We start from the raw sequence: 18,677 nt of genomic DNA, 5'->3' as shown, positions 1-18,677 counted from the left end.
GTCCAGATCTTTCACCTATAGAGAACATTTGGCGCATCATAAAGAGGAAGGTGCGACAAAGAAGGCCCAAGACGATTGAACAGTTAGAGGCCTGTATTAGACAAGAATGGGAGAGCATTCCTATTTCTAAACTTGAGAAACTGGTCTCCTCGGTCCCCAGACGCCTGTTGAGTGTTGCAAGAAGGGGAGATGCCACACAATGGTGAAAATGGCCTTGTCCCAACTTTTTTGGGATTTGTTGACACCATGAAATTCTGAATCAACATATTTTTCCCTTAAAATGATACATTTTCTCAGTTTAAACTTTTGTTCCGTGATTTATGTTCTATTCTGAATAAAATATTAGAAGTTGGCACCTCCACATCATTGCATTCAGTTTTTATTCACGATTTGTATAGTGTCCCAACTTTTTTGGAATCCGGTTTGTATATAAAATGACATAAGAGTAAAGAAATTTGAATGTTTGTTCTTTTTTAACGTTTACTTTATTTCTAACTTGTATAATTTAGACATGATATATTTTTATGGAGAGCAAAATATTATAAGTTATTTAAGGTTTCAGTTGATTTATTCCGGAATAATATTCCTGTCTGTTCTTATTCATATTTATGTTCAAAAAAGTTACGTTTTAAAGTTTTAAATGTTTAGTTTTATTGTGTTCAATAAATGTTTATCCTGTTCGGCCCGCAACCTAAAGTGTGTTTTGGATTTTGGCCCCCTGTGCAATTGAGTTTGACACCCCTGCTATATTAAATGGCAAGGGACCTTGTATGTGGCTGTAATATGCATCCCTGTATTGTATGCCTTTAATTTTCTCTCGCAGTAATACTGGTTTGTATTTTCGTAAAATGCTTGTAATTTTTTCTGAGAGTAATACAGTGGAACCTCGGTTCACGACCATAATTCATTCCAAAACCCTGGTCGAAACCCGATTCGGTCGTGAACCAAAGTAATTTCCCCCATAGGATTGTATGTAAATACAATAAATCTGTTCCAGACTGTATGAACTGTATGTATATATATACTTTTTTTTAAGTTTTTAAGAACAAATATAGTTAATTATACCATAGAATGCACAGCATAATAGTAAACTAAATGTAAAAACACTGAATAACACTGAGAAAATCTTGAACAACAGAGAAAAGTAATACTGCAAAAGTTCGCACTATAGCGCAAGTTTTAAGCAGAGGGAAAAAAAATGAACATTTGAAAAATCCGTAACTTAATAAACAACCAAGAAAAGTAACATTGCAACAATGCACGCGCGCGCCTGTCTCTCTCTGTCTAAACACCCATCAACACATGACAGCAAATCCTCAATTGAATCTAACGAAGCTGAGAACCCCAACCCAACAACAATTTTCAGCATAGCTGGCATATACGTATCAGTACCAAACAAAGTTGCTGGCAACTTGGAAACACATGTTCACACTGCAAACCAAAAAACTACTGTTAAGGCAGAGAACTCGGTAGCAAAGTTACAGACCAGGAAAAAGAGAAGGTGCTGCAACTGCTCTAGAGAGTGTTTTGGCATTTCATATGGTTAAGCGTCACAGTAGTTAACCATTGATGGACTGCACATGCCAATTTGTGTGCACAGCAGTCAGACTGTGTGTGTGTGGTGGTCTTTATAGCCATGAGAAATAATGTTTAACTGGTTTTCTTATGTTTCAAAATGTTTCATTAAAACTGATCTTTTTGCAACCACTGAGGTATCCTACACGATGATGAATGCACAGCCTTCATTTTTCTCCCAGACATTAAGACTTCTGTTGTTTTTAAAAAGAAAAAAAAAAAAAGAGTAAACAAGGGCTATTTTATTTCTTTTTGAACCATTATGGATATGAAATAGCAAACACAAAACAATAAATTAATAAAATCAACTTTTTGATTAGAAAAAGTAGCAAACATTCATTACTTTGGGAGTTTAGAGAATACATGCCACCAATCTCTCATCACCACACTGTCCTCTTTATTGAAGACCAAAATATGGTTATCATAGAAGATACAGTCCGCTAAATATAGGCAAATAAAGGTCACAACCAAACAGACCCTTGACAAAAAAACAAGTGTTGCATTGCATCCTCAGTGCAGAATGACATCAAAAACTCTACTGAAAGCAATGTCTACCAAAAATGACCAAATCTGAATCAGCTTAGAAAAACTGTACCTAGAATATTTTTTTATCTCAACAAGTGTGCAGAGAGCCACATTTCTTCAACCAAGTATTTCAGAAGATAAATAAATTATAATAATAATAATAATCAACAGAGTAAACTCACTGTTGTACAGGGAATTATAATGGGTGAGCTTGTACCTATGACACAGTAAATGAGTATGAAATGAGTGGTCCCTGAGGGAATTTCCTACTTTCTAAAGATTGTTCTTTGTAGTCTATTAATTTTGAGTGTTCCCAATATTCAAGGGCCAAAAGAATTTAGAATTGCTTTTCAGACATCAGAAAAAGTACACCCGATGACAATGTTCAATCCATCAACATGTTCAAAAAGGCAAATATTAGATCTTCATGCAAACAATGCTTATAGATAAAGGTGATGTAAAAGTGACAAGCTACACATATAACGTGGTATATTCATTCTCATAATCTAAATTAGCAATAATCAAGACTTGTCACATGGGATAAGTACTCCCTACATTTATGGCCACATCAAATACACAAGATTAGAATCAGGTGTTCCAGACTAGGTTCCACTGATTAGAACCTTTTTGGGGAAAATGCATGTGGAATCTACCTTGTTTAAACAACATATATCCAAGGTCTGGTGTTTTCTTAGCTATGACAGTGGTGGTGTCATCAAGACAAAAATCAAGAACTATGTAACGCGGTCAGAAAGAAAGCGGTGGACATCTACGTGTCTGGCAAAGGATTTAAAAACATCAAATCACTCAGCATCAATCTTTCTACTGTAAGGAAAACCATCTACAAGTGGCACAGGTTTCAAATGAGGGTTAATTTGTCCAGGATTGGCTAGCCTAGCAAATTCAGCCTAAGAGTTGACCACTGGATACTAAAGGAAATCTCTCTATTATAAAAAAAAATACTGGAAAGCAAAAGCAAGGCGACGATATGTGATCTTCTAGAAGTTCTCGGTAGACATTTAAAAGACCTGTGAGACAAAACAGCCTTGCCACAGAGCGTCTCGCGGGGACCGTAAACATGAGACTTGGTGCCAAGAGTTTGTCCCAGGGCTGTCTCGCAGGTACATGGAACATGAGATTCTTGAAAGACACGCCCTACTTATAAAAGATATCATATAAGAGCACACCCATCAAAAAACAGTCAGTCACAGTAAAAGCACGTAGTGCACACAGATCATGTGCTCTCAACACATATAAAGCGTATAAGGACAATACGGAGAATAGAGACCCAAAGGCGTTGGAGAGAAAAAAGGCAGATAAGAGATTATGAAAGCAGTGGAATTCAAAAGGCTCAAACAAACGATGGCACAATACACATGCAGAAAAAGGTACAGAATATGAAAGCAGTAAAATTAGAAAGTATTGTAGCATCCCAGTCAGGTTGAGGCCTTTTTGGTTTTAAGTGACTGTTCGGTCCGATTGAGGGAGGGCGGAGTACAGCACAGAAGGCTGATAGCGGGATATTGATTGATGCAGGCACAGGGGGCGAGGGTGCTAGAAAGTTGTCTTTGGGGTTACGAAGTCAGAGATTGTTCTGTTCAAGTAAAACTTTTGTGACACTCTATCATGTCAGTCGGTACAGCATCAAAGAAAAGATAGAAAAGATTGCATTACTGAAAAACAAAAGGTGATTGATCATCAGAACCAGGTGCAATTGAAAAAATAGCAGGACAAATCGGGGTCAGAAATAAAAGGCAAAGTGTAAAAAAATGTCATTTTGCATTTGCATCATTCAATGCACAAAGCATGGATTTACACAATAATAGACCATACGCTATGAGAATCTGTGAGCCAGCAACAGTTAAAGCAACGACAAGTTGAATTTCAAAGAATACACAATTCGGTCAGGTGTATATTTATGATAAAGGAGAAGCGATGCAAATTAACAGGCAAAAAGAAAGGTAAAATATATATTCCGAGAATATAATTACACATCAAAGGAGATTACGATATACCATTCGTATTAAAATGTTTACCGTGAGAATAGCTTTTGCTATGACAATCAAGTCACAGGGACAAACATTAGAAAAAGTCGGATTATTTATTAGAGAAACAGAAACAATATTTACTCACAGGCAGTTATACGTTGCGTTGTCACAGTGTGTCTCCAAAAAATATTATTTTTAATGAAGCTTTTAAGCAAAAGTGCAAATAACGAAATTGAAACAATTCCAAAGAAAAAAAATTTTAATTGTATATCCGATTAACCAAACACGGGTTGGTGTGCGAAGCCCCCTAGTCTTAAATAAAATCTATGGCAGGATCTGCAGGTAACTCTTGTAACAGTTAGTGCCAAAATGCATGCATCGGAGATTGTGCAAAATTGATCTGCATTCAAGGTGTGTCCGAAAAAAAAGCATTCGCTGTCCAAAAGGAGTGTTACAGCAAGACTATATATTGCCACTGAACATATAGACAAATACCACACTTTCTGGACAGATGAATCAAAGTTAAGTTGTTTAACCTCGGTAACAGTAGACCTGTGTGGTGCAAAGCAAAGACAATATTTCAGGATGAGATCCTCATACTAAACGTGAAGCAAGGAAGTGTAAATGTTATGGTTTGGGGAATCTTTGCTACCTTGTGGCTTGGGCAGCTTTCTGTATCATATCAAAGACTGCTAAAAAAAGACATGTCAGGCGATTTGCCGGGAAGTGGAAGTTGAACCAGAAATGGACCTTTCAACATGTTAATGATCTGCGTAGAGAGAGAGAGAAAGAGAGGTGCTGGGAAAACACATTGCCGCACGAACCAGATGACAAACTAACAGGATGGGGACTCAAGTGCAGTAGGTGACACATCAGCACCACACTGAAAAAAATTGCAAGTTTTTTTTTGTTTTTTGTTAAAACAGTAGCTGGAGTGCCAATTCTGCCACCAAGCCCCAAGGTTTCACTCCAAAGCACACTAGCAAATCCACCAAAGAATGGCTCATAAACAAAAATGGGAGGGTTATGGATTGGCCAAGTCAAAGTCCTAATATGAATCCTACTGAAATGTTGTTGGTTTGGGCAGTTTGAAATAGGCAGTACATGCAAGAAACCTCACAAAAGTTCTTGCAACTGAAGGAATTTTGCATGGAGGAGTGGTCAAAAATTTCACCCAGTTGATATCCGAGACTGGTTGGCAGTTATGCAAAAAGCCTACAAGACATTACTTTTGCAATACCAGCTTCTGAAGCTATGGGTGAACTTTCTTTCCCCAGCAGACACCATTTCATCCATTGACATTATTGTTGAATACATGATTGAAAATGCTAATTATCCTATTGTGTTTATTGAAGTATGCCAGCTTTATCTGTAGGCACTATTTCTAGAAAGATATATTCTTTGCCTGTTCAAATATTTTGAAATAAAATTTCAATGGGGTGTACTTACTTTTTCACATGACTATGTTAAAATTTGGTGCCATTGCTCTTTTGGGTAACGTGTCAAGAGCCCAGAAAATAAACTAGGAAAAATGTTCTATACATTGGTATGTCTAGTGCTTGCTGCCCTTTCTTCTGTACTTACTATAAGCTGTTATGCAATTCTTTCTGAATTCTGTTTAATTGTATTAATTTCTTAAATCAGTTTCTTATGATAACTTGAACATTGGTACAGAATATTTAAAATTCTGTGATCCATTCACATTACAGTAAAACAATTAACTGCATTTTGGCTATGCCCCTATATTTTTAACTTGGGAGTACAAGTGCTCATAAAAAGTTATGGAACTATACAGCCCTGAATCTCAGCCATTCACTGATTCGAAACACCTTTAAAACTTGGAGTGTTAATGCTGAAGTACAGGTCTTTTGAAACACTTCTCATTGTTTTGGCTGCACCTCGCTCCAAATCACAAAACTTTTGACAAAATCATTATAATTATTTTTTTTCTTCTTTTGAGGAAAAGGAATATTTTACAATTTTTGCTGCTGTCTGGATTGAAGACTGTATATCAAGTTCATAAGATTCTCTTAGTCTGTAAGTTACTGCAAAATACAGGACAACTAACTTCAGTTTTGAGGTGAACAGAGAAAATATTTATGCAAACTTTACTGTAAAGTCTCACCAATAAAAACACTATATGTACAGCTTAAATGAAAATAAACTCACCGAAATGGAATTAATTTCATTTTTACGTTTTCCTTGCTTTTGCCCAGCTGCTACTTTAGCCTGAGCAAGGTCCTTTGCCAGTTTTACAGCGTGATTTTTCTTTACCGATACTCTATGCTGCACTTTTTGGATCTAGAACAGGAGAAAGTAAAAAGAAAACATCAATTCTACAAAATAATACAGTGCTTTTTAGATGCTACGTTTTGTCTATAAATACCTAATCTCTAGCTCTGATTTCTACAGTTCAAGTGGAAGTGCTTTATAATGGCTAGCAGGATGAAATGAGCAACACACTGAATATAACACAACATGTTTATACCAATGGGGTAGCATAAAAACCTGTGTAAAGTGATAACATGGAAACAAGAAAGTACATTTATTGTATCTTCAACTTTTCAATTTACTTAAACTTCAAATTATGTTGATGAAATTAAACTCATCACTATTACCACCAATATTACAACCAGTGATATGCATGATCGGTAATATCTTACTACACTCATCTAGTTGCAATTATAATAAATATAATACCCTAATTTTTCCAGGTCCATGCATCTCATTCCACACAGTAAAATACTAACTTCAAACAAGATCTAGAATTCCAAAAGACCTTCTATTAAAAATGCCACCCTAAATCAACACGGGTCAGATGTTGGGTAGGGAGGGAATATCTGTAATAGACATGACATTGGGTGTGCTCTCTGGAGGAGAATTGACCCTCCTGATAAATGACCTCTATCGTGCCTATTGAATTAAATTAAATGTGTGTCTCCCAACTGCCTTTCTTTCTTACACCTAACCACAAAAAGAAAAATTCAACTATATAGCTATGATTTCAATTTGAATATGGTATCTGGGTAAGATGCCTGGACACTCTTCTGAATTGGTACAGTTATACAACAAACCACTAGGGATTGGGTATTAGTACTTTTGGGGGTATCATCAGAATCATATGTATTGCCCAAGTATGCAAAGTATCTATCTATCTATCTACAAAGAATTTAACCATGGTTTTGCTAACTTTGTAAGTACAAGTTACACAATCAACATTCACACAACTACTAATTGTCTCAGATAAAAAAAAAACATGGAGAAAGTAAATATATATTGTGATATAAACACTGAAAAAACAACAAGTATTAACAATATTTAAACAGCATTGTAAGACCTGGAGGAGTTGGGGGTGAGGCACCAAGCCTGATTAAACTGAATTAAGCACTTGTAAGCTTGATGGCCTGTGAGGAAAAAACTGTTATAACAACTGCTTATTTGGGCGTATATTAATCCCATTTCATGATTCTGAAATAATACAGGTTCTGTAGTGTGGGTAGACTAGCACAACTGATATTTTCAGCAGACCTGACTATTTGTTGTAGCCTGTTTTTATCATGTTTAGTCCCTGATCCAAACCACAACTGTTATGGATGAGCTGGTAACAAACTCAATGACTGAACTGAACTGAATCAGCAGCTCCTGTGGAAAGTTCAATTTCCTCAGCTGTTGCAAGAAGTCCATACACTGTTTACCCTTTTTTATGATGGATCCTACACTGGACTCCCATTTTAAGTCCCGGAAGATTATGGATCCCAGAAACGTGAAGGTTTCCACAACTGTCACAGCAGTATTAAGCATGGAGAGGAGGGGGTTAATAGTGTGGGACCTCTCCTAAAGTCCACTATCATTTCCACTGTTTTAAGTGGGTTTAGTTTCAGATTGTTATGATTACATAACAGCTGCTCGACCTCCCATCTGCATTCAGACTTGTCACCATTCCCAATGAGCCCAATTATGGTTGTGTCGTCTGCATATAGATATCGTATATAGACAGATAAAGACCACTCTATCAAACTCAGTAGTGTAGTCATTAGTGTAAAGGGAGAAGAGCAGTAGAGGGAGCACACATCCTTGGGGAGCGTCTGTGTTGATCGTCCAATAGCTAGATATGAGTTTCCCAAGTTTCATCTATTTTCTATGGTGCTCCACTGATAGGTGGAGAGGCAGGGGCAGAAAGCTGGGTGAGTTTCAAGTGGAGGAGTTCCAAGATTATTGTACTGAATGCAGAGCTGAAGTCCACAAACAGAATCTTTGTGTATCTCCCAGGATTGTCAACATTTTGCAGGAAGAAATGCAGACCTATGTTGACTGCATCTCTGACTACAGCACTGGTGAATCTCGGCTGCAGATCCAAGTTTTCTATTTATCATCCTCCTTTCTTCCTTTAGCAGAAGTAACACATGTAAAATTTTATCTTGTTCTTTTTCCTTTCATTCACTTTCAAGTTTTTTTCATTTACTTTGTGCCATACACATTCAGCTGTCTGAAGACAAAGTATATACAACCTTTACTTGTACAGCTCAATGACCTCTCATCCTGCACCAATATATCTTGAAATACCTTATGAAAAAAGTGAAAAACACTACACTTCAAGGACCCAAGTTGTTCAATTATGTTCATTATCTACAGTAAATGTTCCACCACAAACATTTTGCTCTATGAGGCTACTGAGTCATACTGTCAATATTGTTCTATACATGCACATGGTGCATTTCTCCAACTGTTTCAGAACTGTTCATCCGTCTCCTCCTCCTGCTGCTGCTGTTGTTCATTAGCCTCTAATGCTGCAATGTAGCTGATGTGAAGTTGGGTGGCCTGACCAACAATGTGGAAACATCAACTCTTTAGTCTACTAACTTTGGTCTAATGGTAGGGTTATGTTCCTACATGTGGCTATACAGAAACCATGTTTATTTGTTGTTTATTTCAGTGTGGAGTTTATTGTTATATACGCAAGTGCAGGGAGAGAAGTCAGTTATGAAATCCAAATTCCATTTAACTATCTGACAGATCTGGAAGAACTACTATATTAACATCCTGCTGACAGAAATGGATGTGAGGTGCTGAGCCGTGAGGGGCCGGCTACTGTTTTATCTATTTATTGTTCTTTGGAGATTTACAAAGGTTTACTTTTCTTTGTTCAGATCACAAAAATAATAAACACAGGTTAAGTGTGACATGAAAAGCCTTCAACACCAGTAACATGAATCTCCTTAAATTTCAACACCATCTCAGGCAAAGTGTCTTACTTAGAGGCTCAGTATAATCAATAACAAAAACATGCAGATGCTGGTGACACAGATTTGTAAATATTTTTGTAGCCGGTATCCAAGAATCCTCCTCAAGCTGAGAGGATACTGTACTCAGAACCTGCACTTTTAACCTTTTCTTGTGCAGACAGAACAATAGAAACAATATTAGAATAATGAAGTATAGTCATTCCTGACTGAGTTTGGTGCTAACTGCTACTAACTAGAAATGAAACAGCTGACTGATGTGTGAAGTTAGGAGATAATTGCGCAGAATGGATATACTCCCAAGTGCTTAATGTTCATATTGAGCATACTGTATAACTATTAAAAGAGGTTACAGTGCTATCCACGTCCAAACTGAATTTTGTATTCTTTTCTCATTGCTTGCAAAACTTCTCTAATCTTCAGACACTAAACATATCCAATAATTGCAGGTAAGCAACCTCACTCAGTCTCGATTACCCAAACCAACTCCAAAATGATAACGGTTCATAAGCCGCATGCTTCTTTGCATTCCATAATTAAACAGCAGTACATAAAAAGACAAAATCAAAAAAGAATGAAATAATTTAAGCTTGTAGAAGTGTATAATGTTTGTAAATCAGCAGAGACTACAAGAATCACACTGTGTGTGTAGAGAATCACTTAAACCACCCACCTACCCCACACTCCAATGCCTTGACTGTTTTAACTACATCTTTATTTTATCTCAAACTCTTAGCCATCACTTATGTTTTAAGAAAAAATACTTTGTTAGTTATTGCATACTGATTCACAGAATGAAGAGAGGCAAAACAGTGTGATGCCCAAGTTGGACCTGTTCCATCATTTGACATATAACTGGATAATCTTTGCAGTGGAAAGATATACTGTATATAGATGGGTAAGCTAGCTGACTGAAGCTGAATACCATTCTGTGCCAAATTTACTTCCCTTTTGTGTTTTGCCATGTAGCGGAACTTGCCTCACTTAAACTTAAGCACTGTTTCGCATACTTTTGTTTTAAACATTTTGTGGATTAAAATGCTGTTTAATACTAAATTTAGCACTCTTGGACAGATAGTAAGAATAAAGTGAAGTGCTTTAAATATAATGGTACAAACCTGTTCTTGAAGCTTCTTTAAAAATATTCTATTTGCATTGACAATCTTTTCATTTGCTAGCAATTGCTCCTTCAGCTTGGCTGATTTAGACTCAGATACTTTAAGTGACTCCTTTTTCTTCAGCTCCTGCTGAATCAGATTCTTAAGAACTAATTCATCTTTTAGTAACAGACTCCTAGAATTTAAACAAGCACAATAGATATTTAATTTGATGTTTTAGGATGTGCATATATAGCATTTTAAAAACATGAATGGCCTGGAACAAAATTTGTGATTTAGATTTTAACTATCTTGCAATTTAACACATACAGTACATGTACAACACAGTTAAATTTCGGATTTATCTGGCTTCCAAAATATTTTTTTGGGCTGTTGCAAAAAAGTAAAGCAATGCATATAAATTTGTTGTGCAATCTTATACAATATCAGCAACAAATGTTTCAAAATGCCTATTTATTTCCAGACCAAATGCAGCTGAATTTTACAACACTACTAGAAAAAAAATGTTTGTACAAATTATGGGCAGTTTGCTTGGTCAGACACTGCTGTCTCATAGCAGGATTAAAATCCTAACTAGGGCATCATCTAGTAAGACTTTGCCCATTCTCCTTGGGAGACTTTCCTTAGACACTTCAGTTTCTTACCATCTCTGAAATGTTAATTAACTTCAATTAAGGAATTCTCAGATAGATTGGCACGCTGTCTGTAACCACAGTACATAGTCATTTGTACCAGATTCCATAGAAGGCATTCAAGAGTAAGAATACCCAGAATTACTTAAACAGATGAAGACTACAGTGGAGAATTGATTTTGTAATTCTAATTAGTAGGGCCCTATGATTTCAGTGATGCGGAAAACAGACAGAATCAAGGAATTAACACATAAAACTGATTTTAGATTTAAAAACGGAAATGTGCGGAATTTAGAGACTGAGGGGGTGACTGTTACAAAACATCTCAATAAGTTAAACAATAGAATAATCTGTAGTTATATCATTCACATACTATTTTCTAACTTCTTGTTTTTCAAGCAAATGCAATTCTTCATAGAAATTCAGTTGTGCCTCTATCTGTTTCTGCACGCGTTTCTTGTATCCTTTCTTGTTAAAGGCACATTAATTAGCTACCTGCAGAAGACAGTCATGAAGCAAGTAGCACCAGATACCCTAGCTACATACAAAAAGCTAAGAAACACAAACTTAACTGTAAAATTGATAGCACAACAATATCATGGGAACTTTTACGAATCTGGGCAACAACGTTTCTGGAAATTTTGCCAGCATGCCATAGACTGGACACGAAAAGATACTTGCAATGACCACGTCAAATCTAAAACCCATCTCAAAAACAAGCAGAAATTAAGATCAAAAAGTGTCCCCATTCAGGTAATAGAGGAAATAACAAAATCTTCAGATGCAAGAAGCCAATTTGTGGAGGATTTTATGGCCATGTGAGTCAGACATATTGCTAGAAAAAATGACGAAGATGCGTCCTTCTTTATTAAGCATTGTAAAGAAGGTGGTGCGCTAACAGAAAATGAACAGTCTTCATCAAACTCATTTGCCCTGTTTATCTGAACAAAATATGGGCACCGTTCTTCGAAAGATTTGTGGCAAAAAAATGTACGTTGTAGTTGATGAATCCACTGATGGCCGAGACCACATAGGTCACAACACAGTGACAGGTGAGTGAATATTTGGCTGTATGGTAATTATTTTATATAGGCAGTTCTACTTGTACATGAAATTATATTTAACCGGTATTAACAGTCTTTCCCGTAGAAAAATGTTATTAGTGAACGGCACTGGTTGTTAATGGGTTCCCTTTTAAAGATTAACAAAGAGGTTTCTGGATTTAATAAAATGTAATAAATGTTTTGCCTCATGGTGACGAGGCATGCAATGTCCACATTTGACTCTTTTGTTATAAACTCGGCACCTACAAACATGGGCAGAAGAGCAGGCTTCTCCTCAGATGCAACAAGCCCTTAAAAGTGAGTCTCTGTTTGCTTTTTCTGTTTAATTCCCAGATTTAATGTCTTGTAGATTTGTTTGCTTTTGCTTTGTAATTAATTATATTAAGATATGCAATAGTTGAAGCAACAGATGTAATGATGCACGTTTTCAATCTGTAAACATTTAAGGTTTGAGAATCATTAGAAATTATTTACATAATTACAATTACAGGTACTGAAGGACCAGTACTTTTTGACAGATGTTATCGTTATGGAGAGCTGCAACTTCACAACCACCAGCTGAATCTTAATGACATTTTAGCAGTGGCTACAAACAATGCATCATACTGTCTGAAAGCATACCAGAAAGATTTAAAAGGGGTTATGCCAAACAGTGCACATTCAACCTGCTTGTGTCATGTCATCAGTTTGGTGGGAGTCACCTGGCAGCACTGTAAATACTTTAGTGAGGCTGCATCCCTAGTAATGTGGATAAAGTCTGCCTTCAAGAACCTCCAAGGCAGGAAACACCAGGTGGAATAGCTGGTTTGAATCAGTAGGGTACCTCGCTGAACATATTCACCTCTACAAATATAAAAAGTTCTTTCTGGCCAAGAACACACCACCTCAGGCTGTATCAATTATCTTAGACCATAAAAGTGAAGTTAACCTTCGTCTCAGAAGGATGCATCAAACTAGTAACAGCTCTTACAATTCTGGAGGGCACTAACTGTCCTCCTGCAATCTCGGCATACAGCATCATGGAGAATCTGGGCTCCTACCTGATGAGTGGAACTGCAAAATAAGGTTCAGTTGTGCTAGTGTGCCATTTCATTAAAAAGGAATGTAAAGTGCCATTCCATTATTGTTTGTTTTGTTGCAGCTGTAGCTACTTAAAGTAAAAAAATAAAAATAAATAAAAAAACAAAATTCAAATCAAGGAAAAATAAAACTGATTCCATACGAGCCCTAAATCAGTTATCACGCTCAAAGACAAACAGGGCTAGATGCCTAGAAAAAAGTTAGCTTTTGACCATATTATACAAAAAACAAAAGAAATAATTTTTTTTAATTATTATGTATAATAGACATATTGTACCTGTTACAATAGCATTCAACAGATAGATAAAGAAATGTATGATATCCACTCAGTTACTGAGATGCCACATAATCCAAAGTATACACTTACCTGTGTTTTTCCAACTTGCTCTGAACTTCAGCTACATACTTGCTAGCAAACGCCACTCTGCGTCCAACCATTTCTGCTTCTGCATCTGAACTTGCAGGTGATGAAATACCTTTAGACTGCTCTGATTTCAATACACGTTGTTTCTCTCGACTTTGAAAGTTGGGACAAAATAAAAGATAGTAACAGAAAATTAGACAATAAATAACTTAAATCCTAATAGTTTCTGGACCAGAAATCTAAAAGACAACTGCTCAATATATAATCTTGCAATACATCAAGCCATCAGTCTCACATACATTAACATTTAAGAAATAAAACACTCCTTTAATTATTTTTAGAAGATTACTTAAAACAAATCAAACACGCAATCTTATTCTATAACTGCCTTTATGCTAATTAGCAAAGATCTCCATTTTCAATTTCCTTTGAAAAGCCCTTAAGAATAATGGAGGTCATTAGTAAAAACTTCAATTATGTTTGTCTAAGTTGATAAAATGAAAACTCACTTACAATAAATTTGATGTAAAAAGTAGTATTTATGTAAATTAGACAAGGCCCCAAGGTAACACACACTTGATCTGGTTACCCTTGACAATATATTTAGCCAGAGTTTAATGTCTAAGAAACTGGAACATTACAATAAAAAAGTGCACTTTGGCTAAAGACTGTGTACAATAGCTCTTTGCTGTAAGTTTAGGTCAAACAGAGCAAGACTGGTTGAACAAGGAATAAAATTAGGAAGGTAGCTCTACTTAAGAGTTGAGTATATAGATGAAATATGAACCTGAAATTCTGCGTATAAAGTCTACCTAAGTAAATAAATTGTCTAAATCTTTCTTCTTCTTGGAATTGCTTCCAATTTGTTTAGGACTGATTTAGTACTAGGGTATTGTACTGTGTTAGCCATTATGTAAGTAGTGAAAATTAAAGTAAAATGACACATTTTATTGGTTAACACAAAAAAATTACAATATGCAAGCTTTCGAGGCAACTCGGGCCCCTTCTTCAGAAGGGCTGATGCAAATACTTGCACCGACATTGGTGATTAAATGTTCTTGCCATGAGGAAGCACTCTTGTGATTTACTCAGGAGGGCCCCAATAATAGTACATATGAGCCCAGAATAGGGGTGAACTGATCCATTCTGGACACATTTCTGGGGATAAGAGCAGCACATTTGACTGCAAGCTCACAAGTAATGGTGTGAAAGATAACTTCATAAATGTGAAAACAGGTGGTCAGGTGCTTTCATAACTAACATTAGCATCTTGCAACCTGTGCTTATTTTAGTGGTGACTGTAGAGAAACTAGGCATCATTTTCATAACACCAGTATTGGAACAGCCATCCAAATATTTGAAACCCAAATAAGAAGACTCCCGTGCACTTTTATATGAGGTGACAATGGCAAATTTGCTTTGCTGACCAAACTAGACCTTCAAACCTTTTTTTTTCTGAGTACCAATCGCAACAAAAAGGCCACTAATGTCCACAAATCAAAATCTTGGTGGTTAAATCTTCTCAGTAGTGACTATTTTGTTTGAGACGATTTAAAAATTGCATTTTAAAAGGCATCTAATCAACCAGCTCTGCATATATGCTTGGTTGTTTTCTACAACAATGCTACATACCTTCTATAAACTAAGGTTGTGAAACACAACAATTAAATACAAGACCTAGTCAAGCTTAGTTGAAACTTTTAGAATGGGAAAAGAAGCCTAAATCTACAATCATGGCAGAAAATATTGACACCCCTGGAATTTTCCCATAAAATGCACCATTTCTCCCAGAAAATTGTTGCAATTTTAAATGTTTTGGTATACAAGTTTATTTTCTTTATGTGCATTGGAACAACGCAAAAAATCAGAAAAAGAGGCAAATCTGACATGTCACACAGAACTCCAAAAATGGGCCGGACAAAATTATTGGCACCTTTTCAAAAATGTGGGTAAATCGTTTTATTTTAAGCATATGATGCTCATTTGAACTCACCTGTGGCAAGAAATAGGTGCTGGCAATATAGCAATCGCACCTGAAACCAGTTAAAATGGAGAAAAGTTGACTCAACCTTTCTGTTGTGTGTCTGAGTGTGCCACACTAAGCATGGAGAACAGAAAGAAGAGCAGAGAACTGTCTGAGGACTTGAGAACAAAAATTGTGGAAAAACATCAACAATCTCAAGGCTACAAGTCCATCTCCAGAGATCTTCATGTATCTTTGTCCACTGTGCGCAACATAATCAAGAAGTTCACGACACATGGCACTGTAGCTGATCTCCCTGGACGTGGACAGAAGAGAAAAATTGATAAAAGAATGCAATGAAGGATAGTCCGAATGGTGGATAAACAGCCCCAATCAACTTCAAAACATAATCAAGCTGTTCTGCAGAGTCAGGGTGCAACAGTGTCAGCTCGAACTATCCGTCGACATCTGAACGAAATGAAACGCTATGGCAGGAGAGCCAGGAGGATCCCACTGCTGACGCAGAAACATAAAAAAACCAGACTGAAGTTTGCCAAAATGTACTTGAGGAAGCCAAAATCCTTCTGGGCGAACGTCTTCTGGACAGAGGAGACCAAGGTAGAGCTTTACGGTAAAGCTCATCATTCTACTGTGTACAGAAAATGGAATGAGGCCTACGAAGAGAAGAACACAGTACCTACAGTCAAACATGGTGGAGGTTCTAAGATGTTTTGGGGATGTTTTGCTGCCTCTGGCACTGGATGCCTTGACTGTGTGCAAGGCATCATGAAATCTGAAGACTACCAAAAGATATTGGGGCGCAATGTAGGGCCCAGTGTCAGAAAGCTGGGCCTGCATCAGAGGTGATGGGTGTTTCAGCAGGACAATGACCCCAAAAATACCTCTAAAAGCACCCAGAAATGGTTGAAGACAAAGCGCTGGAGAGTTCTGAAGTGGCCAGCAATGACTCCAGATCTAAATCCGATTGAACACTTATGGAGAGATCTCAAAATTGCTGTTGGGAGAAGGCGCCCTTCAAATCTGAGAGACCTTGAGCAGTTTGCAAAAGAAGAGTGGTTGGAAATTCCAGTTGAGGGGTGTAACAAGCTTGTTGATGGTTACAGGAAGCGCTTGATTTCAGTTATTTTTCCCCAAAGGGCATGCAACCAAATATTAAGTTGAGCGTGCCAATAATGTTGTCCAGCCCGGTTTTTGAATTTCGTGTGAAAGGATGTCAGATTTGGCTTTTTTTCTCTGTTTTTTTGTGTTGTTCCAATGCACATAAATGGAACAAACATGGGTATACTAAAACATTTGTAATTGCAACAATTTTCTGGGAGAAAGGGTGCATTTTCTGGGATAATTCCAGGGGTGCTGATAATTTTGGCCATGACTGACTGTATAACTTCCCTGAAATGTCCAAAGTTTCAAAATTCTGACAGACAGACAGATACTTTATTAATCCCAAGGGGAAATTCACATAATCCAGCAGCAGTATACTGATACAAAGAAACAATATTAAATTAAATAGTAATAAAAATGAAAAAAATAAAAATAAGCAGACAATAACTTTGACTTCTCAAACAAGATCAATTGCTTATTATTAAAAAAGCCACAATTGCCAGTATAACATAACTATTAGTATAAATGTTCTTTCACAGAAATTATGCAAATCATAAGATTTATTAATTTGTAAATACATTTGTTAAACCATCAGTATTTGTATTGAATTACCACAATCAGGACCAGAAAAATTATGACCATAATTTGTATTTATAGCATTTTTCAAGTCTGGATAAAAGTCCAAACCAAAAGGTAAACATTTCACCATTGGCTACAGTCAAAAATTAGGTAATGGGTATTACTTTCTTCGAAAGATGTAATTAATTCACTTAAAATCAATCAGTATAACAACATGAGATTAAACACTATCTTAACTGTTTATCATTTCTCTAATTCTATTATTATTATTAAGGTCTTAAGAACCTATGAAAATAGCCAGAATTTCGCCAAACTATACTAATTCTTACCTGGCAAGTTCCTCTTTCAACAACCTGTATTCATTTTTCTTGTCATCAGGCAGGATCTCCGGAGTCTTGACTGGGTTGTTCTCTTTCTCGGACTTGGAAGGAGCTTTTGGTTTGGAAGCCTACAAAAAAAAAAAAAAAAAGAATAAACTACAATTACCATCCACTGAAAATTACCACTACATGATATTTAACAAAGTAGTAGATAAACTGACATATTAGCTGTAAGTTCACTATTGCTGCTTGGGACCAAATACATCTGAATCATAAAAGTTACTTCTACACTTTATTCCGAAGTGCTTGCATATAATGCAAAAATGTTTGCCTAGCATACTTAAATACATTTCTAATGACTTAAGAGATATGATTTGGGAAAGTAGTGTCAAAAATTATTCAGTGAAAGATATACATTACAGGTAGTGACAACTTTGACAATGCTTGAAAAAAAAAAACAAGAAACAAACAAAAAATTCCAAAGCAGTTCAAAACAAACCAGGTGAGGACATTATGTTCACGTGCAATCAATATCTGGCTTCCTTTTTCTTAATACTTGTTAAACAAATCCATTTCAAAAAGGAAAACAGCAGGACTAATTAAAATAATTGACTTAATTGTTTACTACTGTTTCACTTCTCTGTAAACAGATGTATATTCAGGGGAACAAAGCATCTCAATTTAGAATATATAAGTTAGTCATCAAATTTTTCATAAGCCAACTCTCATAAACAAAGCTGGATTAAAGTTATTCAGGTTGCTAAACTAGTGGTATATTACTGATGTGATGAATAATGAAGAACATTATTTCAAGTAACTAAATAATTGCTGATTACTAAGTGGTACAGTAGGGTTAATATATGCAAAAATAGTAAAGCTAAGTACACTGCTAACTGGATGACATAAGCTTTATAATGTGAGATAAAACATCAGTTTAATGATGATTTCATTGCCATCAAACAGTATATAACAAAGTATTGAGATGAAATTTTGTTATTAACCAAATACTTTTTTCCACCATAATTTGCAAATAAATTCTTCAAAAATCAGACAATGTGATTTTCTGGATTTTTTTTTCTCATTTTGTCACTCATAGTTGAGGTATAC

General features: G+C 36.1%; 1 protein-coding gene across 1 annotated transcript in view; it reads right to left on the bottom strand.

Moving 5' to 3' along the window:
• The window catches only part of LOC120534381 (zinc finger C3H1 domain-containing protein-like), a 99,540-nt gene that overhangs the window by 52,437 nt on the left and 28,426 nt on the right, over positions 1–18,677 (bottom strand). The window contains exons 11-14 of the mRNA XM_039761930.1: positions 17,580–17,698; positions 13,590–13,739; positions 10,447–10,621; positions 6,258–6,389 (exon numbers count right to left, since the gene is read on the bottom strand). Coding sequence (XP_039617864.1) covers positions 6,258–6,389; positions 10,447–10,621; positions 13,590–13,739; positions 17,580–17,698 — 576 coding nt within the window. The remainder of the gene's footprint in view (positions 1–6,257; positions 6,390–10,446; positions 10,622–13,589; positions 13,740–17,579; positions 17,699–18,677) is intronic.

Source organism: Polypterus senegalus, chromosome 8, assembly GCF_016835505.1.
Source record: "Polypterus senegalus isolate Bchr_013 chromosome 8, ASM1683550v1, whole genome shotgun sequence".
Taxonomy (NCBI): domain Eukaryota; kingdom Metazoa; phylum Chordata; class Cladistia; order Polypteriformes; family Polypteridae; genus Polypterus; species Polypterus senegalus.
The sequence above is the reverse complement of the archived record's forward strand: the minus strand, read 5'-3'. Positions and strand labels throughout refer to the sequence as shown.